The sequence below is a fragment of the Schistocerca cancellata genome, chromosome 2 (genome assembly GCF_023864275.1).
Source record: "Schistocerca cancellata isolate TAMUIC-IGC-003103 chromosome 2, iqSchCanc2.1, whole genome shotgun sequence".
Lineage (NCBI taxonomy): Eukaryota > Metazoa > Arthropoda > Insecta > Orthoptera > Acrididae > Schistocerca > Schistocerca cancellata.
This window is the reverse complement of record NC_064627.1, coordinates 1,050,955,603-1,050,983,096: the sequence shown is the minus strand read 5'-3', so window position 1 is coordinate 1,050,983,096 and position 27,494 is coordinate 1,050,955,603. Positions and strand designations below refer to the sequence as shown.

The 27,494-nt window shown below is 38.9% G+C and overlaps 2 protein-coding genes across 3 annotated transcripts in view; one reads left to right on the top strand and one right to left on the bottom strand.

The window, feature by feature from the left end:
* Positions 1 to 17,217: 17,217 nt before the first annotated feature.
* LOC126163033 (uncharacterized) lies at positions 17,218 to 18,969 on the bottom strand. The gene has a single exon (XM_049919906.1). It carries the CDS (start codon positions 18,766 to 18,768, stop codon positions 17,797 to 17,799), a length of 972 nt encoding a protein of 323 aa, XP_049775863.1. The 5' UTR covers positions 18,769 to 18,969; the 3' UTR covers positions 17,218 to 17,796.
* Positions 18,968 to 27,494, top strand: part of LOC126163031 (uncharacterized) — a 300,543-nt gene continuing 292,016 nt past the window's right edge. For both annotated transcript variants that reach the window (XM_049919905.1, XM_049919904.1), the window contains exon 1: positions 18,968 to 19,102. In XM_049919905.1, the coding sequence (XP_049775862.1) occupies positions 19,030 to 19,102 (73 nt within the window). In that variant the 5' untranslated portion in view covers positions 18,968 to 19,029. The remainder of the gene's footprint in view (positions 19,103 to 27,494) is intronic.

Genomic DNA, 27,494 nt, shown 5'->3' with positions numbered 1-27,494 from the left:
TTGCAGGTCAGCAGGAAGTAACTCCTGAAAATGGGTGATTTTGTATCGATAGCAATACTGAATGTTTCGTGGGATTTTACGCACTGTGCTCACAGGAATTCCAACATTCAGACAATTCTCTATGCACTGCATGTTTGAACACCATGGCTTGATCCCTCCTGGATTGCTATGGCTACATCTTTGACAGATGTTGGATCAACTGCTTTCGTCGCTCTGCCACATTGCCCTTCAAAAGAACCTATCTTTTCGAATTTTATAATTATTTTCTCTGGACCTTTAGCAGATACTGGACAAATGACTTTTTTCATACCCTTGAGAGTCCAAATCATCTGAAGGGCTACTGGTGCACTGTCACTGCTCTTATAAAAGAGCTTTACCAGCAGCGTGTGATCCTTCATGGAGACAGTCATGTCATGATCTCAGATACAAACTGCGATAACAGCTGGGTGCCACACATCTTTTAATGTGTATATTCTGACGCTTACAGTGCCATCTATTGCTCAAATTTTCGTGACTTTTTTTGTTCTTCCATGACATTTCTTTCTGCATCAGTAATATGCTGTTCAAACTTCCTAGCAGATTAAAACTGTGTGCCCGAAATTGGGATCTTTGTCTTAAATGGGCAAGTGCTCTAACCGAGCTACCCTCAGAGCTTTACTTCCGACAGTACTTCGTCTCCTGCCTTCCGAACTTCACAGAAATCCTCCTGCGAAATTTGCAGGACTATCACCCTTAGAGGAAAGGCTTGGCCACAGCCTGCAGGATGTTTCCAGTACAAAATTTTCATTCTGCAGAAAATATTCAAGGATTTGAAACTTGACAGATTAAAACTGTGTGCTAGACTGGCATTCTATACCTTTCATGGCCATGACTCATTACCTGCTCTCACAGCTTTACTTCTGCCAGTACCACATCTCCTACCTTACTGAGTGTGAGTTTTGGTCTGGCCCACAGTTTTAAACAGCCAGGAAGTTTCATATAAGTGCACACTTTGCTAAAAAGTGAAAATTTCATTCTGGAAACATCCGCAGTCTGTGAGGATGGCTAATGTCTGTGAAGTTTGGGAGATAGGAGACAAGGCTCTGGCAAAAGTTAAGCTGTGAAGGTGGGTTGTACTTGGATAGCTCAACTAGAGTACTTGCCACACACACACACACACACACACACACACACACACACACACACTCTTGGATGGGTGACCATCCGGTCCGGTCTGCCAAGCACTGCTGGCAAGCTGGATGCACTCAGCCTTGGTCAGACAAACTGAGGAGCTACTTGATTGAGAAGTAGAGGCTCCAGTCTCATAAACTGATAGACGACTGGTGAAAGTGGTGTGCTGACCACATGCCCCTCCACATCCGTATCCAGTGATGCCTTCGGGCTGTGCACGTCACCGCGACCAGTCGGCACCATTGGGCCTTCATGGCCTCATGGCCTGTTCGGCAGGAGTGTGTGTGTATATATATATATATATATATATATATAAAGTAGCATATATGTTTGTATGGTTGTAGGTCTGGCATCTCCTCCCAAACTCAGGGTTCTATTTCAACCACATTTGGCACACAGACAGCAAAATTCACAACTATCAGCACTATAGGCTTTATAACCTCCTAGTTCTTGTAGGAGCGGAGATACAGACAAAAGCGTGTTTTTTTATTCCTCGCTGTACAGGCTGATATGCTTATTGTGTGGGATTAGTATTCGCCTGCTTTATCTACCTGCACTGCATGGCAGCTTACATATCAGGGGTAAGAGACAGTTATTCAGCCCCCAACATGTACGCTGTCCTGTACAACAGGCGTTTTGTGGGAGTAGTAGCAACCTGCTTTATCAACCTGTTCGCAAAGGCTGCATATGCAGATGGGCAAGGCTTAAGGAATTTTGGTATGAACAGAAGAGAGACAGAGAGAGTATGGGGGCAGAAGGGCAGGGATAGAGAGAGGAGATGGACAGAGAGATAGGGATGTAAGGAGTAGAGGACAGGGGGAGAGAGGAGGAGGAACAGGAGATGGATAGAAAGAGAGGGGGAGAATGAGCTGGGTAGAGAGGTGGGGGAGAAGTGTATGGACAGAAACAGAGAAGAGGAGGAGATTTTCACAAAGGCATGGAGGTGATGGACAGAGGGGGAGGAGGAGAAGGACAGAGGGGGATGAGAAAATGGTCTGAGAGAGATAGAGGAAGGCAAATACAGGGGTCAGAGACAAGATGTAGAGGGATAGCGGTCAGGTGCAAAAGGAATAGGTGGAAGCAGGAGATGGAGAGAAAGAGGGAGAGGAGGATAAAGACGAAGGGAGGGGGAGGAGTGTATGGTTGGATAGGGTCAGGGAGGAGATGGACAAAGAGAGGAAGGTGAAGGAGACAGAGACTGTGAAAATGGGGAAGAGGATACGGTCAGACAGAAATGGAAGGATAAGATGGATAGAGAGACAGGGGGAAGAGGAGGGGTACACAGGGATGGGGAGAAGGAGATGGACAACGGGATGTGGAAGAGGTGTTGTAGGCAATATATGTGTAAAATGAGTATGTGAGTACTCAGGGAAAAGGCTAGTAGAACAAACAATCACAGACTTTGACTTAATTTTACCAAACAGTGGCACACCAGCTCTTGTTGTGGCATAAAGAACATATACGGCCATCAATCTTTTGATTTCTACCCCCAGTCTCTTCTCCTCATTCTAGTTGAGGGTACATGACGACTACTTATGGAGTGATCACCTCCCAATTTTAATTATCCTCCCACAACTGGACTCGCATTCGGGAGGACGACCGTTCAATCCTGCATCCGGCCATCCTGATTTAGGTTTCCGTGATTTCCCTAAATCGTTCTAGGCAAATGCCGGGATGGTTCCTTTGAAAGGGCACGGCCGACTTCCTTCCTCGTTCTTCCCTAATCCGATGAGACCGATGACCTCGATGTCTGGTCTTCTTCCCCAAAGAACCCAACCCTCCCACATCTTACCTAACCAAGTTCCCTTGACAATGAACCCCGAAGAAAGCTGATTGGTTTGTTTCCAACACTACCCTAAAATTCAGTTCTATTATACAAGAAGATATTGATGACTTAATACAGGACATCACTACTTCAGTAATAAAGGCAGCGGAATTGAGAATTCCCCTTCCTTTGGGAACATCTAGTCACAAACCAGTCCCACAGAGGACAAACCAAATCACTAAGGTAATATATGATCACAGACAGGTACGTGCTGCAGTGACATAAGCATCACCTGTTAGTGGAGAACCTTATTGCCTTTAAAAGGCACCATACCTGGACACGCTGTCTTACGAAATACCAGAAGAAAGAATGTTGGGAAACATATGAAGCTAACATATGGACCAATATCTCTTTTTTGCAGTTACGGGCCAAGTTGCATTGCATCTATGGTCACCAGGTAGAAAGCAGTATTTCCCATATTCTCTTAAACATTTTGACCCTAATTTTATCGAGGAACACTTTGAGGCAGGCTTATTGCAAGCATCTGCATCTGATATCTATCTTTCAAACACCCATCTACACAAAAGACTAGTGGAGAATAAGAGCCTAGACTTTACTACTCAACATCTGGAGCCATATAACATTCCTTTCATTGAATGATAACTCATAATGACAGTCAGCTTCCTATACTACTTTTGTCATCTGTTGATGTGGGATGGTGAAAAACTAAAAACCACATTCATGGCTCTTGTGACTGTGTTTAGGGATGGTGATGAATGTGACAATAATGGGAAAGAACTAAATGATAAAGTTTTAATCTGTTAGTGCCCATTCTTTCTGCCAGAAGTACTCCTCAAAAAGCTTACTAAATTACAAAAAGCAACTGTTTTGAGTCTTTTTTCCTACACTTTGTAAGTCTATGAATCATTGTGACTTTACCTTTATCTGTAGCTAGTGGTGACAGCAGGTTTTTCAAAATTCAAGTTGATTTATTTATTGTACGATGACGGGACAAAATACTATACAACAGCTATATACATTTCTACAAAGATAAACATAATCTCAAGTTTATAATGGGTTCATAGCTCTACCTTCAGGTTTGAAATCCAGTCATAAGGTTCTGCAGACAGATCTTGGCCTTCCATTGTCCCTCTAAATTATCTGACTAAATATTCATATGTTACATGATATACTGTTCGCTGCTTTTTGCCACAGTCACATTCAGGGGACATGCACCCCCATCTGCCGCCGCCAGTTCTTATCCGATTGAGTACACACCAGGTTGTCAAAGTAGACGAGAATCAGAGAGATTAGAGCCCACATAGAGGCATACTGACAATCCTTCTTTCCATGAACAATACGGGACTGGAATAGAAGGGAGAACCAATAGAGGTACTCAAGGTACCCTCCCCCACACACCATCAGGTGGCTTGTGGAGTATAGATGTAGATGTAAAAAACATGCTGGTCACTACCAGGGAGTTAATTAATTAGTTGGTGTTGCATAAAGGAAGTTTGCTCCTGCCATTGATTGTTCTAGGCATCTTGCATGTTGAATTGATTATCCTGCAGGCTGATTGCTGTGGTTTTCTAGACCTCTGTTTATGGGGTTCTGGTAATGAAATTCCTGAATGAATTGGTAATTCTGCCCCCCCCCCCCCACACACACACACTGTGAGCTTCTTATGGATAGTGGTGGAATACTACTAAGAACCAGAAGCCAGTGCATGTTTGTGGAATGAATACACTCGGTGGTAAGTTCTATTACTTGATTGAGCCATGTGTCAGTTATTTTATCAACTACACCGTTTAGCCAGGTGGTACAGCAATATTCTGTAACTGAGTATGAAAGAGCTAAAGCTGATGGTCTGAGGAAGCCACTAGTTCATTGGAATGGATTTTTAACTCAGGTTAATAAAGGTGTACCTTAGGTCAATATTTTCTCAGTATGACTGCGTGGGCTGTCAACTTTAGCCATAGAAAAAGATATCATGAAATTAATAAATTCCGGTACATTCTGAAAGATTGATACATTAAATGTTAGAAAGACTTCAATATGATGCTTGTATCAAAGGGAAAAATTGTCGATAAATACACTGAACAAATGTGAGAAATATATGTGACTTTATTTATGTATGTCCGCAGCTCGTGGTCTTGTGGTAGTGTTCTCGCTTCCCACGCACGGGGTCCTGGGTTTGATTCCCGGCGGGGTCAGGGATTTTTCCTGCCTCGAGATGACTGGGTGTTGTTGTGTCGTCTTCATCATCATCATCATTCATCCTCATTATGGTCGGAGAAAGGCAATGACAAACCACCTCCACTAGGACCTTGCCTAGTAAGGCAGTGCGGCTCTCTCACATCGTCCCCTACGTTCCTCAGAGTATGGGACCTCATCATCATCATCATCATCATTAATGTATAGACTATTTCTCATTCACATCACACACAAAATCACATTTTCCTTTCCAGTAGCATACATAAAATTTTTAATAGAATAAAAAACCAGTCCAAGTTGCAAATATTTTACTTTTTATTCAATGACTAGTTTCAGGCCGAGACCCATTTTGAAATCAACATAACAAAGTCGAAAATGGCATTTCTGAAGATTTCAACAAAATGTGTAATATACACTCACAGTGCACACAGATAACTATGTTATGTTATCCGAGTTATCTATATGCACTGTGAATGTACATTACACATTTTGTTGACATCTTCGTAAATGCCATTTTCAATGTTCTTATGTTGATTTGAAAATGGGTCTCGGCTCGAAAATAGTTATCAAATGAAAATGTTTGCAACTTGGACTGGTTTTTCCTTCTATTAAGAGAAGTTGTTGACCCAAGTTACTTCAGCATGCTGGAAAATCATAAATAAAAATTTTACCCATTTTTATCAATTTTCAACTACTTCATGGTAAATTTCCCAAAATTTAACTGCTTACTGGTGAGTTTTTTTTCACATGTTACATACAACCTATGCAGTTTAACATAGCAGTATAAAATTAAGTGAAAAAAAGCACCCAATTTAATATATACTGCAGCACATTTGTACTGAAGCTAGAACAATGATTATGTCAAGTTCTTTCTGCTTCCACTAAAAGCTTTTTAAAGAGCAAATTGTATTTCTGCTTTTAATATTTAATACTGGAATCATATTCAGAAATTTATTTCTGTCACAGAGTATTTAGTACTTGTTTCAAAAGAAAAACAACCCATTTCCCTGTTCACTATATTTAGATATATTTTTAAACACCTTACCAATAGCACAGAGGAAGGCATCAAATGTCAGAGACAGTTGGGAGGCACAAAATGATATGCCACTTGTGACGAAAAGTGTTGTCAAACTGGTCTTGGGTAAATTTGTTATAACAGTATGTCTTAATGGAATAATAGAAACTCCAGGTTGGAATACCCACTGTCAGAATTCCGGTCCAAGCTGCCAGAGGTGGCAGTCATGTACATGAGGTGTGCTTATTTGTGTGAATGAATGTGTATGTGCTCCTTTTTCTGACAAAGGTTTTGACTGAAAGCTAATATGTAAGTGCCTTTTTGGTGTGTTGTCTGTAACTAAATGTGTCATCTTTATGGTGAGTAACCATCCAGTTCCTCTTATTACATTGTTCGAGATCTTAATAAAACATTTGAGGATCTTTCAAATTTGACATGAATCTTATATGCAAAGATAAGTTTCATGTATTCATTTGGTTTGGATAATTATTATTAATTAACCTTTCTGAACTCTATTATTTTATTAAAATTCTTACTTAAGGATAAAGGCTAAAAAAAAGGTGTTTATCATTACTTTTATCGTAATTTTGAGTTCCTTTGCAGCAATATGCAGTTGACCATGTGACTGCATTTCAGTTAAGTATGTCTGTACATTGTATAGCTCAGTGGGTAAATGCCACTCCGAAGGTCTAGGGATTAATCCAAGGAGTTTTGTAGTCAGTTATCACTTGCTTCGCATCTGACAACAATTTGTTAATGTAAAAAATGCCCAGCTGCATCATTGTTCCAACCCCATGTTCAGCAGGTAAGTCCACTCAAAAGTCAAAGGCGTACCACATGCCTAGAACCATACCTGGTCAGGTATTTCAGTGTTCAAACCAAATTTTGGCTTGAGTACAGCTTTGCTTTACTAATGTAACACATCCAGTTTCAGTTGGCAGCTGTGGTGCTCCTTTATGTTGTTTATTTACTGGCATTTGGTGTAGATACCAACCAGGCAGTGAGTTATTACACAGGTGTTATATTGGATTACAAATTACAACTTGCTTCAATCACTCTAATAGAGAGTCTTACAGCAACAGTTCTCTACACAACAATGAACAGCTCAGACTGCAACAAGAGTTATTTTTTTCAACATCAAGTAAAAATTATTTATATTTGAAACTTATTTCAAAACTGTGTTAAACTTGTTGAGTGCTTGTGTTATATTCATAAAGGGCTTGGAATCCCTGTTGTGGGACACTGTTCAACATGTGATGCAGGATTGCTACTTTCAAGATCTTTAAATTGGATGTAAATCTTGTTACAAAATAACTAAATTCATCCAGGCCATCCCCAATAAAAACTCCCTTTTCTTCATTAATTGCTGGCAAAGGTGTCTGTATTTGACGACTAATAAATGAAATATGGAGAAAATGTCTAGGATGCATAACCGATTCCTTAAATATGGATGAAGGATACAGTAAAGAATATCAACTAGCTTGGAGTTGAAGGATCTCTAAGATACTGTTTTGTAACTGTGCCTAGGAAAGTTACTGTGTGACACTGCTGTTCACAGTATTAATTCAATCAATCGTACACAATGTTCCCAATGATAACTATACATTTCCCCATACTTTTAAGCATCTTCAGCACAATGCCTCTGGTAACATAGACTAATGGGTTACAAAAACAGGAAGGGAGGGCCATTTACTTCCAAAAACACTATAGGGTTTTCTGCATAATTAAGATAAAACAACTACATACCTTGAATCACTGTACATTCTTGAAGATTGTCCATAATGAAGACATTTGTAGAAAATAATTCATGAAAGTTGCCCCTCTGGTGTGGACTGCATGAGGTAGTTTTCCAGGAATTGCCATATAAGACAGCATTTTATAACTTTGCATGTAGGTTTGACAGTCGGTAAAACCTAGCTCCTTGGTTCTTTCACATTATACGCTTTTAATATTTCAGAGAAGACCTCATACTGACTGAAAAAGTTGTGTGAAAGACAGTATTTTGAATTGTAGTGAAAGAAACTGGAGAGTGTAGAGTCAGATACTAAATACCTTTTTTAGTATTTGCAAGAGAATACACAATATTAAATTAATTGATGGTCTTTGAACACACAACTTAAAAAAGAAAAGAGCACAAGGCTCTTAACAATTGAGCTTGTGTCAGTCCAGTATAGTAGCCTACCACTATATCATTGATGGTATTCCACAACACACAAACTTCACTAAAACTGTCAGGAAGTTTCATGGAAAAGTTCTAGAGTGACATTTGTTCTGGAAACAATCTACAGACTCCAGCTAAGCTACTGTCAGTCTTACCTCTTTTCCTTATAGAGTTTATTGGTAAATCATTGTTCTTAAGGCCTACTGAATATTTTTTTCACACGTATTTCTCTGTGCTAATATACATCTCGACTTCACATGGGATCCAAGGACTGTCATGAATGAATGTGCCATTATAGCAAGATATTCAGAAGAGCTTATAAGTAATTTGGAATAAAAAGGAGCAGAAGAAGAATGAATCAGGAGGAGGAGGAGGAGGAGGAGGTGGTAGTGGTGGTGGTGGTGGTGGTGGTGGTGGAGGAGGAGGAGGAGGAGGAGGGAAGGAAGGAAGGAAGGTATATAGCTGATGGAATCTGAGCCAGGGCAATAGAAATTTTTTGAATGGCCTGAAAGAACCAGTTTTGTGTTTAAGTTCCCGGCATGAGAAATTGTTAATTTTAGTAAGCTTTGTTACAGCTTACATTTTGCTGGGGAGCGATTTGTGGAAGTTTCATGTGACACAAATAACACGGGCTTCCTATTGCTACGGAGCTGTAGAACAGCCATGGTACACCTGGCTATATTTCTACTCTTATCAACACCAAAATCTTATCCCATTCAAAGATCATGGGGACATAGTGAACTCTCCTGGAAATGTCATATGATTTGGGGAATCCTGCATGAAGACTTTCCTTATGGGTGAAGAAAAACTATTAAAATATGTGATTATATGTGCACAAAGTGTTTTGTCCTTGAATGAGAATATTGTTGGTTGTGTTATAGTACCTATAGTGGAGGAGTTATATGGAGGAAGAAATCCCCGAGGCTCAAAAACAAGTGGATGTGCTCTGACTTTCCTTTACATTCTTGTGAAATCATCATATACCACAAATGGGTCCTTGGATGGAAGAAGTTAATTACATACATGAGTCAAGCATTAGTTGGTGTCAAATTGCTGATGGCTGGAATCCAGCAAAGTACTTCTGTGATCCATTTACCATGCATTCACATTACCAGTCACACTCACCTTCATTTCATTTTCAAAATAGTCATCATTATCTCTTTGGCTCTTGTTTGTTCCACTATCCATTTTTTTCTTTTTCTGTCCCTCCTAGAATTCCAGTCATGCATAACTGTGCGGCTCACTAAGGAACATTCTAGTTTTTAAATGGATTTTGCATTAAAAGTCCACGATATACTGTCTTATTCAAAACTAATAATTCACACTGCTTTTGAAGTTTCAGTTTCACACAAGTTGGAGACTTCATAATAATAACACTACTCAATTTAATAAAAGTACTCTAGCCAGTTAACTCGTGTTAATTTCTTTTCCTATTCATCTAATTATTTCTGCAACTGTCCTGAATGCAAAGACAGTAAATTCTCAATTATCTAGGTGCAGAGTTTCCAGCTTGTGAATTGTGTGCGCATAGTTCAGCAATATCTGAAAAAATTAAAAATGATGCCTGAAGTATTGTGTTACATTTGGAATGAATATTTCCATTCTGTAGACAAATTTATGGTTGTGAAGACGCAAATGGTGAAAACATTCATAGGTGGCTAAATAGCAACGCCTTTGTATTGGGATTTGAGATGCTAAGTGATGTGCTCAATATGGGAAGAGTGTGAAGATACGGCAATAGAGGAACCTGTTTTCACACACATTGACGCACTGAAACACATTGATCTGTTACTAGAGTATGCAAGACAAAAATCATTTGACTATACCGATAATTTGACTCTCCGAAAAATAAGAACTGTCTTCAAGAAAACAGGACATGAAAACAAACAGAAAAAAATTTAAAATTATTTGCTGAAAGAAAGTAATACAAAACACAGTGTATTTTAATTGTAATTTTGTGAATCAGTTATCAGTTTCTGGTAAATTGTGTGTAATTTTAGTGAATGATGATGATGATGATGTTTGGTTTGTGGGGCGCTCAACTGCGTGGTTATCAGCGCCCGTACAATTTCCCAACCTTTGCTCAGTCCAATTTTGCCAGTTTCCTGGATGATGATGAAATGACAAGGACAACACAAACACCCAATCAATTTTAGTGAATATCTTGTTCATTACGAAAAGGACAGTTTTTCTGTGTGAAGTCAAAATTTTATAACTATGTTCCAATTTTGGAGAATTGCCTTCCTTTCAAACAGCCAGTCATTTAACTTCTCTTATATAAGGACGATCCAGTAGGAAGTTCTTTGTGGAGTCTCACATCTGCATTAACGTGAATAATTGGGAGCTGACTACTTGTCATCACTTCTTTGTTACCTAGTACAATTTTTTTTTCAATGTACTGATTATAGAACATTTTAATCTTTTTATTAAATTTTATGTCCCAATTACACTCTTTTTCTATTAAATTCTTCCACTCAGTGGTGAAGTTCATTTTCATTACACAAGCAGCATGTCGTAATAAAAAAAGGTTCTGATGCTCCTTTTAGTATGTATTTTTCCTTTTTTTTCAGCTAGGGACCTGAAAACTTCCTCTAGCGCCCGCCGAGAATAATTTCAGTGAAGTGTAATCTCCTTGCTGGATTAATTTTTCAATTTTTGATTTTCTCATTATCCTGATAAAGTCTAATTAAAACTGTAGCATTTATGTATACAGTCTTCAATTTGCTTATATACTGAATGCCTTACTTCACAAGAGACTGTACCACAGATTTGCCGAAATTGGATCAAAAACTTTATCACAACCTACCAATTCCAGGCAACGTGATTTCATATTTAGCGCCTGATTCTATTTTTATACACAATTTGCAAGGTGTCCATCGTACTGTATTCACATTAAATGCAGTTTATACCCTTCTCTGAGTAGAAACCCCCCCCCCCCCCCCTCCTAAGCACTGGTTAATAATTTTAGTGAATATCTTGTTCATTACCAAAAGGACAGTTTTTTTGCATGAAATTGAAATGTTACAACTATGTTCCAATTTTGGAGAACTGCCACACATTTAACTTCTCTTATACAAGGAGGATCCAGTAGGAAGTTAAGGGAGGAAATAAGGTTCAAACAACTACAGGGTGAGTCACTTAACATTACCACTGGAAACACCTCCCAAACCACAACGAACACTGAATAACCAATTCTGCAGACTGAAAGTGAGGAGAGGGGCTGGTGTAATTGTTTAATACAAACCACTGAGAAATGCATGGAGGTATGATTTTCAACATTTTTTTTTTGTTTACTCTTAAAATGGAAACCTGTTATTTTTAGCACAAGTGAAAATAGAAACAAATACTTAATCAGTGCTGTTTCTTACATTGTAAATGTTAATTACATCCAGAGTAATTTGTAACATAAAGTTGACACTTGAGTAACTCCTCAGCAGTTCAATCATATCGGAGAGAACCAAATTAATTAAGGATACAAAAAAAATAGTCATGTAATGTAGGTTCCGAAGAGACATGAACAGCATGTTATGTCCACATGCTCACATTTGTATTAGTCTTTTTCTCTGAAGAATACTATATGTCTCTGATCTGTTAGAAGAAAATGTACATGAGGATGTAGTTAAACTTACAAAATTTGTTTTTTGTTTTCAATTACAGAATGTAGCAGACTGTGTCCTGACATTTCAGGCCAATAAATGTTTAAAGTGGTGCCCATCATTTGCTGCACACATTTGCAATCTACTGCATAATGAATGTCTTACACAATGCAGTACATCTGGTGTAATGTTGCCACAGGCTGCCTCAATATGTTGTTTCATATTCTCTGGGGTTGCAGGCATATCACGGTACACAGTCTCCTTTAACATACCCCACAGAAAGAAGTCTAAAGGTCAAGATCAGGAGAACGGGCTGGCCAATTTATGCATCCACCACGTCCTATGAAACACCTTTCGTATATTCTGTCGAAGGTCAGTCTAGTGTTCATTGCAGGATGAGCAGGAGCACCATCATGTTGATACTACAAAAGTCTATGCGTTTCCAGTGGGACATTTTCTACAGTGTTGGCAGATCATTTTGTCGAAACTATGTATTTTGCAGCTGTTTGGGTGCCTTCAATGAAGTGTGGTCCAATGAGATGGTTACCAATTACTCCGCACCATACATTTACATTCCAAGGTCGCTGCCACTCTACCTGTTGAAGACAGCAAGGATTGTTCAAGGACCAGTGATACATGTTTCGTAAATTCACTGCACCGTGGTTTGTGAAAGCTGCTTCATTGGTAAACAGGTAGAACTGTAATGCATTCTCTGTTAATGCCCATTGACAAATTCACTCGATTAATAAAGTCATCTCCATGTAATTGCTGCTGATGCAGTAACGCATGATATGGGTGAAATTTGTGGCAATGATGTGTGCACATTACACTACTTTGATTCATTGCACTGCCTCTAGCGATATCATGTGAACTCGTGTGGGTTCGCGGAAACAGCAGCTAACACACCAACTGCACCTGCTTCTCCTGTGATGGGTTTGTTAAGGACCCATTTACGTATTACAACCGTACCTGCTGTGTACAATTGTTTGTAGACTTTTCAAATGTGTGGTGCATTGGATGATTTCTGTCTGGCTACCTTTCTGCATATAACCTGCAGGCTGCAGCTGCATTTTGTCTACACTTGCCTTAGATAAGTATCATCTCTGCCTTTTCAGAGTTAGAGTAAACCATTTTCACAGTTCTTACAACACTGTTGTACTTGCAACCTTTTCATGTTCCTACTGTGCATACTTCTGTTCTTACTTGTGTACAGTACACTATCACAGACGTCTGGTAACACAGTGTACTACAGTTATTCTGAGTACAAGGACTAATTCAGCAAGTGCTGCATACAGACACTGAGACAGCCAATCTCATAATCATCATAGTCTTCGTAAATGTACACCTACAGATCTTGTTTGTTAGAACACGTGAGTAAACGTCTGATGTTTCAAGTGTCAACTTTATGTTACAAATTACTCCAGACGTACTCAACATTTTACAATGTAACAAACTGCATTGATTAAGTATTTGTTTCTCTTTTCAGTTGTGCTAAAAATAACAACAGGTTTTCATTAAAAAGAACATAAGTATGTGTTGAAAATCATACTTCTGTGCATTTCTCAATGGTCTGTATTAACGAATTCCACCAGCCCCTCTCCTCACTTTCGGTCTGTGGAATTGGTTATTCAGTGTTTGTTGTGGTTTGGGCGGTGTTTCCAGCGGTAATGTTAGGTGACTCATCCTGTATAAAATTAAATACTTGTTGTAGAAAGCCCACCAGTTCAGTTTGATAAAGTCTCATGCAAAGGAAGTCAAAATAAATATATCTTAACTTCTAAGCTTGACAGTCAATCAGTTCTGCAGATTGTTAACATGTCGTAACCATGAGATAATGACTGCTTCTATGAATGTTCTTCACACATCGCTTATTGTTTCAGAACTAAGCTACTGTTGTGAAATATGAGGTATCGGGACAGTCCTCTGTTGACTGATCTGCCTCTATTATTCTGAAGGTTAAATACACTACAAATTCTGACCAGTTCATTTTGCTCCAAAATTTCACCCCTGACACTTGTTCCAATGTAAGAAAATTTTAGTGAAAACAATTTTCTTGAGGAATGTCAGCATCCACTCGAAACAAACCTCTTATAATCTACATCATTACACAAATGTTAAGAGAATTGAAAGGACCTCTTCACATTACATAAAGTAATTCTGAGGTCAAATTCCAACAAATTCAAACCAACATCTTTCTTCTGCTATTTTTGCCAATCACAAAATTGCTCTCTTAGCAGTGTATTTAGTGCCACAAAATTTGTTCTGTTACCTCTTCAGAGGTATTATTGTATGTAAATAGTTTTACATGACTGAAGAGCAGAGTGGTTAAAGAAGTGAGCACAAGAGTATTTGGAGAAATGTGAGAGTCCCACTGCTAGTGATCAACTATGTACACTTAAAAATTGAATTCTGTGGGGAACAGGAGCACAAGTAGAAATAGAAGAAGGGAGAAGACGAAAAGTTCTAGAAGGTGATTATAAAAGGCAGAAGAAACGAAGAAGACTGACATGATGGCACAAATGTCAAATGAATTTAGCAACAAAACCCAGCTTTAGTGAAAGGTGTAAACACTTCAAGTTAGTCAGTGATTTATGTTCTATATTGTTATTTGTGCAACATTATATTGTAAGAATTAACAAAATGCTTCCCAAATTGAGTAAAATTAATAAAATAATCACCCTCATAGGCACTTTCAATGAGCTTAGATATTGAATGAGTGCCAGTAAATCACATACAGTGATTATATATGGAGTATTCCAAGGCTCAACCTTGTAACTGCCATTGTTCCTCATATATGTCTGATCTTCCATCTATTATACAACATGCAGAATTAGTTATTTTTGTGGATGAGACTAGTACTGTAATCAATCCAAGGACACATACAGCAATAGAAGAAACAGTAAACTATGTTCTAACAGTGCCATTGTTTGGTTATCTATGAGTGGCCTCACTAAATTTTAAAATTCAGTGCTGCACATCTAAAGAAAGGTGCTACAACAATCACAAGTTTGACAATGCTGAGGAAATAATAAAAATAATAAATAGCCTGGAAACTTCAAAATTTTTGGGTGCACATACTGATGAGTATTTAAACTGAAAAAAGCACTTACAATCACAGAAAACATTAGGGAGAGACATATCAGTAAGCTGAGACATTCTGCATAATTCCATTCAATAATATCACATGGGAAATGTTCTGGGACAACTCAATTTCCTTCCTTAAAGTCTTCATTGCTCAAAAACATGAAAACATGCAGTAAGAATAATATGTGGTGCTCATTCAAGATCCTCTTGTAGACATCTGTTTGAGGAATTAATTATTTTGACTACTGTTTCACAGTATATTTATTCCGTCATGAAGTTTCTAGTAAATACTACAACACAGCAGTTCAAAAGGAAGAATGATGTACATAAGTACTATACCAGAAGGGAAAATGGCATCCATTACATCACAGTAAGGCCTTCTTTAGCAAAAGAAAAAGAGAGGGGTGCAAAAGCTGCAACTAAAATTTTTGATCACTTAGCTAGTGATAAAATGCCTGACAGCGAGCAATGTAAAATCTGAAAATAAACTGAAAAAGTTTCCTCTTGACAACTTCTATTCTGTTCAGAAATTCTACTGCTGTAATGTGTACAAGATTGCTGTAGGAGTTACTGCTGTATATTTAATAATAATAAAACTTATAATGTTCCATATATAGCCATATTTACAAATTCATCTGTGAAACGATTGCAAAACGATCATTACAATTCATCACACAAATGATTCATGGAACATGATAGTAACTATCTAAGTCACTAAGCAATAAAGTTTAATACTTGACTGCAGGAATAAAACAACATTTGAAATAAAAAAAATTAAAATAGTAAGAGGCAACTCAAGTTTTCAAATCAGATGACAGGTGTGCATTATTTCCTAACTCAACACACGTTTTACAGCTAATGGATGTATGTATTTCAACCATTAAAACAAGAATGGAAAGTATGAGAAAAAATATTTATCCAACTCTGGAAGTAAAACATAAGAAAACTTTGGATTGATACTAAAGGAAGCATGGAAAGCATTTCTGAGCAAACAATACAGAATGGTTTTATAGCTTCTCAATTCAATGTTAAAAATAACTTAAAAAGTAGCTACATAGAATATGGAAAATATAAAGAAATCACCTCCAATGATTTCTAGAAGTACCTGTACTAACAAACTAGTAAATCTTAAAGGTGGTTTACAATTTCTGGAATCCAAAATTTTAGCTGAGAGACTAACTACTGAAAACAATTACGCAAAGGAAAACTGATGTGGAGACAAAGAAGACACCTAACTTTCCCTAATGTGGAGAAAACTGTTCAATGAAGCCACAACCCATCAAAGAAAATGCACATCTGGTATAGGCTGTTTTCAATAAAATCAACCAAGAACTGCCATTTCAATCACATTCAAGTAGCCCTCAATCTCAAGACAATAAATTAAGTTCAATAACCTCTTCCTCCTAAAATAATGTCTGATAGCTCACAAAATAAGGTTTTACTTTCAGGAATAGTCTCTCTCTGCTAATTTGGAGTATAGTCCATTGACACTGAAAAATGCTCTTCAGGGGGATATAGCTTCGCCTTTCAATAACAATTTTTGAGGCATGGCAAGCACACCATAAAATACAAGATTATGAGAAAAAAGGTAAATTACAGAGGGGGAAAAAAGTGTGAATCACAAATTGTAAAAAACATAGTGTTAGGGACTTTCATGTAGGCGAAGTTTTACAGTGGCAATCACTATATGCCAAGAGAGACTTGTCAGATGGAATGAGGAGGAAAGACTGATAATCAGTCTTTCCTTTTCATTCTGTCAGGTTAGTCTCCCCTGACCTGGGGTTCTGGGTGACTTTTCTGAACTTTAGCCCTTTCCTTAAACATCTCCAGTCCTTAACTTTCAACCCCTCTTCCTTCCTCTCCAACTCTTCTGTCAGGAGGAGCCACTGGCTCCAAAAGCTTGTAAAAGTTAAATCCTTTTGTCTTTGTGTGCCCCCCTGCTGCTGCTTTGTGAGTGGATTTTTTTATCTATTCATTTATATTGTATTACAATAAAATTGTATTATTCCTCTCACATTTTGGGCTATACAATTCCCCACATGCTAAATACCACAGAATGGTTCAGAATTCTTTAAATACATGTTCAGCTAACTGTCAATATGTTCAGTTAACTGTCAGTGAGTGGACATACGGAAATAATACGCAAATGACTGGTGCTACTGTCTTTACCTTTTTTTTTTTTTTTTTTTTTTTAATAATAGACCCTGGTACAAACAAATTTATGTGAAAAGTTTCCCAGAATACTTAGTAAAACACACATAATGAAGTTCTAGATTATAAAGAACATTTTTAAGCAATGGGTTGAGAATCAAAAAAGTTACATATGAACTACTCACCATTCTGTTAAAGACTGGTGTGTTAGTTTATTTTATTCTTTATGATCAATTTAAAAGTGCACTTAGAAGCAAAATTCATTAATTTCCCCTTGAAACATGATTTTCAAACTCAACTGCTTGCTTTTCCAGGAAAATTTCCATATATCAAATTACCATTTGGGATCTACAATAAAACTGCTGAAGATTAGTAACATTTTATGTTACAACACATCTTAAGTGATTTTCACACAACAGTATATTTACAGTATCACAGAATATATTACACACATAAAGTATAAATCTAGGAAACATTTGCACAGAGGTCTGAATTTCAAGATTATGAATTTGACAGTTAAATTGCGTGTTATTTTACTGGATGTACTCAAATCGAGTTATGAAGATCAGATCCTAAATCTTGCTTGAAGTTTATGCAATGTTTGCAGAAGTACTTTATCACTTTAGTCGTGGTCCGAAACTTAATTTTCTTTGTGGGTGTTGGACGCTACGTTGAAAGGCAAATACCTCATTAGAATCATTGGGAATATTAAATTAACGAAATTATGCTTTCTAAAATGCGATGCATTGTTTCTTGCAAATTTCAGGAAGGAAATATTGTCCCGTTGCTTATGTGGCTTTTGTAAAGTTTTACTTCTTGCTGCTTTGCACAAATAGTAGGCGGCAAATGCCAAACTAAATAGAGCCAACGACACGCACACATTCAACAGCAATTTTTCTATTAGGTTATTTATATATTCTTCGCCCGATAGCCATTTCGCAAATGATACTGGAAAGAAGTGCTCCATTAACACTGTAGTAGAGGAGTCAAGCAAATTCATTTTGTTGCACAACAACAGAGTGACATAAGAAGATGTTAGACCAGTGTAAATTAACAGAATAATGAAGTATGTGATATTTTTCATGCTAATACACGTTCCCAAGAAAAAACAATGATGATCCCGCTCAATAATGCATTTCTTACACACTGAGCAATGGGAACATTTTATGAAAGAATTCTGACAGCAGCGAGGGCAATACCAAATTCTTTGCATTGCAATGTCTGTGTTCGAAACAAAATCGTAATCATAAAACTTGTTTTCCTCAACATTCTTTTCGCTGTTACTATTCCACGGAGGTGATGAGTTACTGAAGTCGTAATCATCGGAAGCATCACTCAGTAGTTCCCAACTGAAGTAGCTTTTATCTTGACTTCTTGAAGCTGTGCAGTTGCGGTTTCCAAGTAGCAGTGCCAACCAGTTTAAATAGACTTGCAATAGCAACAATGCGAAAACCAAAATACTTTGTCCAGTTTCATCAAGAACTCTAAGCGTCACATACAGAACCCATAATGAAAACAGGACAGTAAATACTGGAAATATCTTCAATATCTGTACACGACTGTCATTCATCCTCGAACTTACTTTCACTACTTCACTGTAGTATTCGCTCATTCACTAAACAACACTCACTACTCTGCCTCACGTCAAGTCGCATGTCTGGCAACGAGCAAAGACTATGTTTGATTTCTCCACTTCAAAAACATCGGTTCAAGTATAGTACATAAACAGTGAAGAAGTTGATTTGGAAATTTAAGTATCAGTGGAAACTGTAGTTATAATTTTACAGTGAAGTCAAATGATTTTATTTCCATACTTTACTACTTGCCTGTCATAACCTGATTGCCCTCACTATTGACAGTATTCTGTTACATTATGACTGATTTATCTACCCTTTTGCGCTCGCTTTCTAGCAAAAAGGGATTGCCAGAACTCATTACTCTCTCAGGTAACTACAAATTATATTACTGTTGCTACAGAGAACGAAAGTCTTTACCACCTTTTCATTTCACTTTGCTGTTTTCCGTTTGGTGGAGGAAAAGGCGGAAAGTTGTGGGGGTGTCGGCGAGCTGTTTAAAAGTGAAACAACGAAAGCTACTTTAGTATCGTTAAATAGTTAAGAAATTTAGCTGTTTTGTGTTTCTAGGCAGACGCCTAAAAAATGAGTAGAATGTAGGGATCTAATATTCGTCCGAATACTGATACTTTGTGTGTCAACAATTTACGGAAAAGCCATAACGCGAATTAGGTGAAATTAGCGTTAACACAAAACAGAAGCTGACGTGGAAATAATGTTGCCGAGTCGAAACACAAATTATCAGCAAGTAAGGACGTTTTTCTTTGGCGACGAGTCTTCGTTACCGAAAAATCTGCAAGGCTTAATAAAGATTATTTGCGGAATACGACGAGTAAACAAATGACATCAAGGCAGCAAGTAAGAAACTGTAATGAAGGGTAATATTCAACCGCATGGCTGCCCGGTTTATCCTTTCGAGTACCCTACGTAAAACAACAACCGCCTCCGTGGCTTAGCATTTCCTCATCAGATGATACATCTGAATTGTGTATCGGATAGTTCTACCAGCCTTTCTTGGACCTCCGTCTTCTAATTCTCCATTGGTTTTCATTTCCTCCGCAGACATCGTTATATTACAGCACAAGATTTGCAACGTTTGCGCTACTGTCAAATGACTGGAGTCTACTTCTAAGTTATTTTTCTCATAGGAATGCCCACGGTATTAATGAAGTTCTGTGCACAGTTATTCTCTAATCGTCTTAGATCCAAGTGCTTCTGAGTTTATTACACATTTCCACACCAGAATTAATCAGAAGTGATAATACTTTTTCTTATTTGATTCCTGGACAATATTTTTTACTTTTATATGTAGGCCCCCACTATTATTTATATTATGAGAGTGTTCTACTGTCATTCCACTCTTCAACTGAAGTAAATTGTAAATTGTGTCAACTTCCTTCCTGTGTCCACACATACTGATTTCTGTTTTGTTAATCATTTTACATTCAGGCCGCGTAATGGTATTGCATAGTAGGGTTTAATGATGTATCTTACTACTTGCCCAGTGTATACACTAAAAATCTGTTTTCCCTATGTGAGATGGACTCAATGGAGTGTTCACATTTGTACAGCGTAATTTAATCACTTAATTAGAAACACTTAAATTGTGGTATAAAGTTCAAGAATGTTAACAGCTTTAATTTCTGACAGTCAGTATTAGACCCAAGGTTCATTGTACAATGATACAGAATTTTGGAGCCTAATACAAGGGCAAACATAAGTAAATACTTTTGGATTAATGGAGACGATTCACCAAAAAGCTGAAGTGTTGAGCTGTCGATAGGCACACGCAAAAGAAGGAAAACTTTGTAGCTTTTCGAGTTATCCTTTGCCTTTTATTGGCTAGAGTAAAACACACCACACACACACACACACACACACACTCTCTCTCTCTCTCTCTCTCTCTCTCTCTCTCTCTCTCTCTCAGCCCCTACATGTGCTAGCTGAGCTGACATAACAGTGCAAATACTGTACTTTGGCATGAGGACTGGTTGTCGCCGGGGGGGGGGGGGGGTAGTGGCGGGAGGCAGGGAGAGGGACTGGGGGTGCCGGCTGGGAATGGAGATTGTGGAGATTGGAGATGTGGCAGGTACTTGGGCTAGGCATGTAATGCACAAATCTAAAGGTGGTGGGGAAGAGGCGCACGCTGAAGGTGAAGGGCGAACATGAATTGGGAAGGGGTGACAGGATGGAGGAAGGGGAAACTGTTGGGTGGATGGTGTGGTGACAGTGGGTCACCTGAGATTAAGGTCATAACAATTACAGGAGCAGAGGATGTGATGTAAGGATAACTCCCATCTATGTAGTTCAGAGAAGCTGATGGTGGGAGGAAGGATCCAGATGGCCCAGGACATGAAGCAGTTATTGAAATTAAGCATGTTGTGCTCAGCTGCATGTTGTGCCACTGGGTGGTCAGCTTTGTTCATGGCAACAGTTTGACAGTGGCTATTTATCTATGTGAACAGCTGGTTGGTAGTACACCAACATAAAAAGTGTGCAGTGTTTGCAGCAGAGTTGGTATATGACAGGGCTGCTTTCACCAGTCCCTCCAACCAAAGCCAACCTAATCCCAACATTGAACCTTGCCTCTCCCAGTTCTCACAACCATCCAGCCATGACCCTCCCACCTGACCACCCTCTGGTCACCTTTCAGGAACTCCTTGCCTCTAACTTGAATATAATCAATTTTTGACAATATAATGTAATTGGATAGATAAAAAAGTTTACTCACCACATGGTGGGAGGAGAACATGCACTAAAAGAAGGTTATACTTATGCAAGCTTTCGGAGCCAGTGACTCCTGCCAGCAGAAGGGTTGAAGGGGAAGGAAGAGGGGTGAAGGAAACAGACTGTAGAGGTTTATGAAAAGGGGTCAATTTCAGAAAAGTCACCCAGAACAGTGGGTCAGAAGAAGAATCCACTGGCTCTGAAAGCTTTCTTAAATATAGCCTTCTTGTAGTGTGTGTTTCCTGCGCCTGCTTGGTGAGTATAGATTTTTTTATCTATACAATCATATTATATTACCTCCAACTTGACCTCACAATCCTGCCCCAGGTCTCTTCCTAACAATACTAACCTTTCAGCAGAAGAAAGGACACCCAAATACAGTCTGAAAGCAGTTCCTGACCCAATCATGCTCCCTGTAGACAAAGGCTCCACTGTGATCATGAGAGTCACCGCGACTACCTGACAGTAGACCTCCCTGCCTGGTAGACTTCTTCATCTACAAACTCTGCCAGAGTAATCCCATCCCAGAAGGCCAAACCTCACCCCCAACAACACCCCGCACACCCACCCTCCAGACACTTCCCAAAATCCACATATGCAACAATCTTTGATGCCTGTTGTAACTGGCTATTGTGCTCCCACTGAAAGAATCTCTGCTCTTGTTGACCAACACCTCCACCCAGTTACCTGAAACCTAGACTCCCACATCAAAGATACTAATTACTTCCTTTGCCGACTTTCCACAATCCCCACCAATTTACCTCCTAGATCCCTACTCGTCACTATTTATGCCATCTGTACACATCAATATCTCTCATGCATATGGCCTTGCCGCTATCAGATAAAACCTCTTCCAATGTCCTTTGGACTCCAAAACCACTACATCATTCCTTATAAACCTTACCAACTATATTCTGGCCAATAACTATTTTTACTTTGAAGGGGAGGTATACAAACAAATCTGTGGCACAGGCCTGGACACCCACGAAGCATCATCCTATGCCAGTCTGTTTATAGACCATATAGATTAGACATTCCTAGCCGCCCAAAATTCCCAACCCATAGTCTGTTTCAGATTCATTGACGATATCTTCATGATCTGGACTCAGGGCCAAGGCACTTTATCTACATTTCTTCACAACCTCAACACCTTCTCTCCCATCTACTTCACCTTGGCCCTCCTGTCTGATGGCTCTATCCACACCTTGTGACGTTCGCCTGCTTTATTTCTTCATTGATAGTGCTTGGTGTTGATATACTGCGTTGTTATACTGGCTGAAAAATAGGGGGTGGAAGCTCAACACTGATTATTGTAAATGATGTAGCTGACAGTTGCACAGTTGCGTTTCACAGTTCTTTACTTTCACTTTTCACAAGGCCCCCCCCCCCCCCCCCCCCCCCTCCAATATGACACAGTTAATATGGCCATTTAACCATTGGCAAATTTTGATAAGCCTCATTAATAGTTCGCAGGCATATGTCAGCATATTGCTGTAATAGTTTTCTGTTGAAAATCTGTGAGCAGTAAAAACCAAATCGCACAGTTCTTGCAGAATAATACAGTACATATTGAACAGACACTGTCATTGTTTTAACACATGGCCTATTTGTGTTACCCTTATTCCACTGTTAAGTTGATGCGTTGTTGTTGACCTAACCAATACAGGTTCCTCGTCTGAAACTTGGCCGTGGACTGACTGTCTCGGGACCAAAAATCGGGCTCTTATATATCATCACAATAATAGGCACTGAAACTACACATTGTTCAATGTTTAATTCACAGAAATTGCAATTAAAACCTAACTCATTAAATTAACTGAATACATTGAAAACTTACTTCTTTTAATGGTTACTTCTGCTACAAGTGTTTAGTTTAGCAGAATTATTTGTTTAAATGATGAAATTAACAGATATAGCTATACAAACAATACTTTTGACACAATTGGTCATTACTTTTGAATTAATTAAGGGTTGCCTTTGCTAACATGTTTTCGAATAGAGCCAAATAAATACTTAAAGAATGTATTAGTTGTTCCTCCAAATGTTTATAATTATTATAGAATTTATATTTGTTTATAAATCAACAATACAATTTAAGTTATGAAACAATTACTGAATTCATCCTATAACGAGAGATATTAACTAGGGATAGTCAAAATGAATTAGAAAATTAATTACATACACAAAAATAAGCACAAAATTAGATCTGGTGCTATATTCTTTAAAACTGAGGGCTAGCATAATCTGCATTTTATGAAAATGTAGATTATATACACGTATGTTAATGGTAATTAGTCACACATGAAAAAATGAATTTTAACGAGGCATGTGGCAAAACAAGAGGAGAAGTAAAAAGATTCCACCTTGCTTCATCACAACCTTTGTCCATGTTAAACCCACTAGCCACCAACAGTACCTGCATTTCGACAGCTGCCATCCTTTACACACCAAGAAATCCCTCCTATGCAGCCTATCCACCTGTGGTCGGTATATCTCCAGTGATGAGAACTCCATTGCCCACTATGCTGAATGCCTTGCGAAGGCCTTCACAGACAGGCATTATACCCCAAACCTAGTCCACAAACTGATTCTCGGTGCTGTATTCTTACACATCCTGAATCCTCACACCACCCCCAAGAATCAGCTACAGAGGAACACCTTCATCATCACGTTGTGTCACCCTGGACTAAAAAAACTGAACGATGTCCTTCAGCAGGACTTTGATTACCTCTCTCTTTCCACCCTGAAATTAACAGTCTCTAGTGTGGCACTGTGTCAAATGCTTTTGGTAAATCTAGAAATATGCAATCTTCTCGTTGCCTTTCATCGGTAGTTCAAAGTATATCATATGAGAAAAGGGTAAGCTGAATTTTTCATGAGTGATGTTTTCTAAAACGGTGATGATTCATGGACATAAACATTTTAGTCTCAAGGAAATTTGTCTGTAATTTTGTGGGTCCTGTCTTTTACCCTTCATATATACAGGAGTCAACTGCAATTTTTTTTCCAGTTATGTGGAACTTTGAGCTGGGCAAGAGATTTATGATAAATACAACCTAAGTAAGGGGCCAGTGCCATAGAGTATTCTTTGTAAATCCAAATTTGGATTGCATCAGGACCTGGTGACTTACTTGTTTTCAACTCTTTTAGTTGCTTCTCTATGTCAGGGATGCTTATTGTTGTGTGTGATGGTCAAACAACAGTATGCTTGTATGATTCTCCTGCATGAATGAGTTCTTAAATGCAAAATTTAGAACTTCAGCTTACTTTTTGCTCTCTTCTACTGCCACACCAGATTGGTCTAAGAGTGAATGGGTGGAAGCTGTAGGTCTGTTTAGGAATTTGACATAGGACCAGAATTTTCTTGAGTTCTCTGCCAAATCTTTTTGAAAGTATGATGGTAGTAGTTTTTGTATGCTTTGTGCATAGATCTTTTCACAGGTGCATGAATTTCTACTATTCTTTGCCTGTCATCATTTGTACATTCTCTTTCCAATGGAGTGCAACAGCCTAGCTTCCTCAGCATTTTCCAAATGTCATTGTTAAACCACAGTGGGTTTTTCTGTTCTTAATCCACTTACTAGGGACATACTTCTCCAGCGCACAATTTACAATCTGTCTGTACTTTGCTCATATTTCCTTTACACCCATCGTACTAGAACTAAATGATGTTAATTCATTGTGTAAGTGAGATGCTAACAACTGATAATCTACCCTTTCTAGCAGAAACACTCTCCTAGCTTTCTAAACTGATTTGTTAACTTCAGTAGCCATAGCTCCCATGATGACATCATGATCACCAATCCCTGTCTCTCAACTGATGCCATCGATAAGGTCTGGCCTGTTTGTAGCTGCAAGGTGTAAGATATTTTGTCGCTTGTGGGCTGCCAAACTAGCTGCTCAAGACAGTTATACACACATGTTAAATGAAGGAATGACTATTGGTTCACTGTGGCCTTGTTGAAGGAACCATCCCTGCACTGAAATGATTTAGGAAAACTATGGAAAACCTAAACAAAGATGACTGGACAGGGCAAGCTCCATCCTCCTGAATAAGAGTCCAGCATCTTCACAACTGCACTGCCTCATTTGGTTGGTCACTACTGTTCAATTGATAGTTGTTTTGCAGACCATCATTAAGGTAGCCGTCCCATATTTGAGAAGTTTACAAATGGACTGTTTGATCATAATGCCTGAAAGCTTATTTCAGTATCTTCAGTGCCCCTTATAGTGCATCTGAGCCCCAGGAGAGAATAATTATAAAACAAACAAAACACATAGGTGATTGGCTGGAGGGATAATTATATTAGAAATAATGCTAATCCAGAGTACAATTTATTTTCAAACAACATATCAATCATTTTTGAATAAGTATTCTCCAAAGAAGTTGTCTGAGTCTAAGCCAGGCAGTCTTAAAAGGTCACCATTAAAAAAAAGTTATAAAATATCTTGTCAGCTGAAGAAATGTAACTATACTTAAGCATCATAGAATTTTACACACATCAAAAAATGTTTTGCATTACCCCGGTTCCCAGAACTCATGAAGATAGATGTTGACTGTGGATATTGATAGACATTGTCAGTACATATTGTATCACAGACACAGTCCCTTTGACTGTTCAGAGATGCAACTAAACCCATCCAAAGAGGTAAACAACCATGCACGAGCAGCGCGTATTAGACAGAGGGGATCTGACAGCTGATCATTTCCAGTCATTCCACCAGGAAGGAGGTACATGGCTCATGTTGTCTGTAGTTCAACCATGCCTAGACGGTGAATACCGCAGTTTGATCACATCTGCATTGTTACTTTGTGCCAGGAAGGGCTCTCAACAAGGGAAGTGTCCAGGTGTCTCGGTGTGAACCACAGCAATGTTGTTCAGACGTGGAGGAGAAACAGAGAGACAGGAACTGTCGATGACATGCCTCGTTCAGGCTGCCCAAGGGCTACTACTGCAGTGGATGATCACTACCTACGGATTATGGCTCAGAGGAACCCTGACAGCAATGCCACCATTTTGAATAATGCTTTTCGTGCAGCCACAGGACGTCGTGTTATGACTCAGACTGTGCGCAATAGACTCCATGATGCGCAACTTCACTCCTGACGTCCATGGCGAGGTCCATCTTTGCAAACACGACACCATGAAGTGTGGTACAGATGGGCCCAACAACATGCCAAATGGATAGCTCAGGATTGGCATCAAGTTCTCTTCAACAATGAGTGTTGCATATGCCTTCAACCAGACAATTGTCAGAGATGTGTTTGGAGGCAACCTGGTCAGGCTGAACGCCTTAGACACACTGTCCAGTGAGTGCAGCGAGGTGGAGGATCTCTGCTGTTCTAGGGTGGCATTATGTGGGGCTGGCGTATGCCACTGGTGGTCATGGCTGTACGATACGTGAATGCCATCCTCCAACTGATAGTACAAGCATATCGGCAGCGTATTGGTGAGGCATTTGTGTTCACAGATGACAATTTGCATCCCCACATGCACATCTTGTGAATGACTTCCTACAGGACAATGACATCGCTCGACTAGAGTGGCCAGCATGTTCTGCAGACATGAACCCTATCGAACGTGCATGGCATAGATTCAAAAGGGCTGTGTATGGATGATGTGATCCACCAACCTCTCTGAGGGATCTACACTGAATCGCCGTTGAAGAGTGGGATAGTCTGGACCAACAATGCCTTTATGAACTTATGGATAATATGCCATGACACGTACAGGCATGCATCAACGCAAGAGGATGTGCTACTGGGCAATAGAGGTACCAGTGTGTACAGGAATATGGACCACCACCTCTGAAGGTCTCGCTGTATGGTGGTACAACATGCAATGCGGGTTTTCATGAGCAATAAATAGCGTGGAAATGATGTTTATTATGTTGATCTGTATTCCAATTTTCTGTACAGGTTCCAGAACTGTCAGAACTGAGGTGATGCAAAACTTGTTTTGATTTGTGTATTTATTCAGCTCAGATAACATATATCATCATTAGCGACATTTGTTTTGCATCCGCTGCTGGTTAA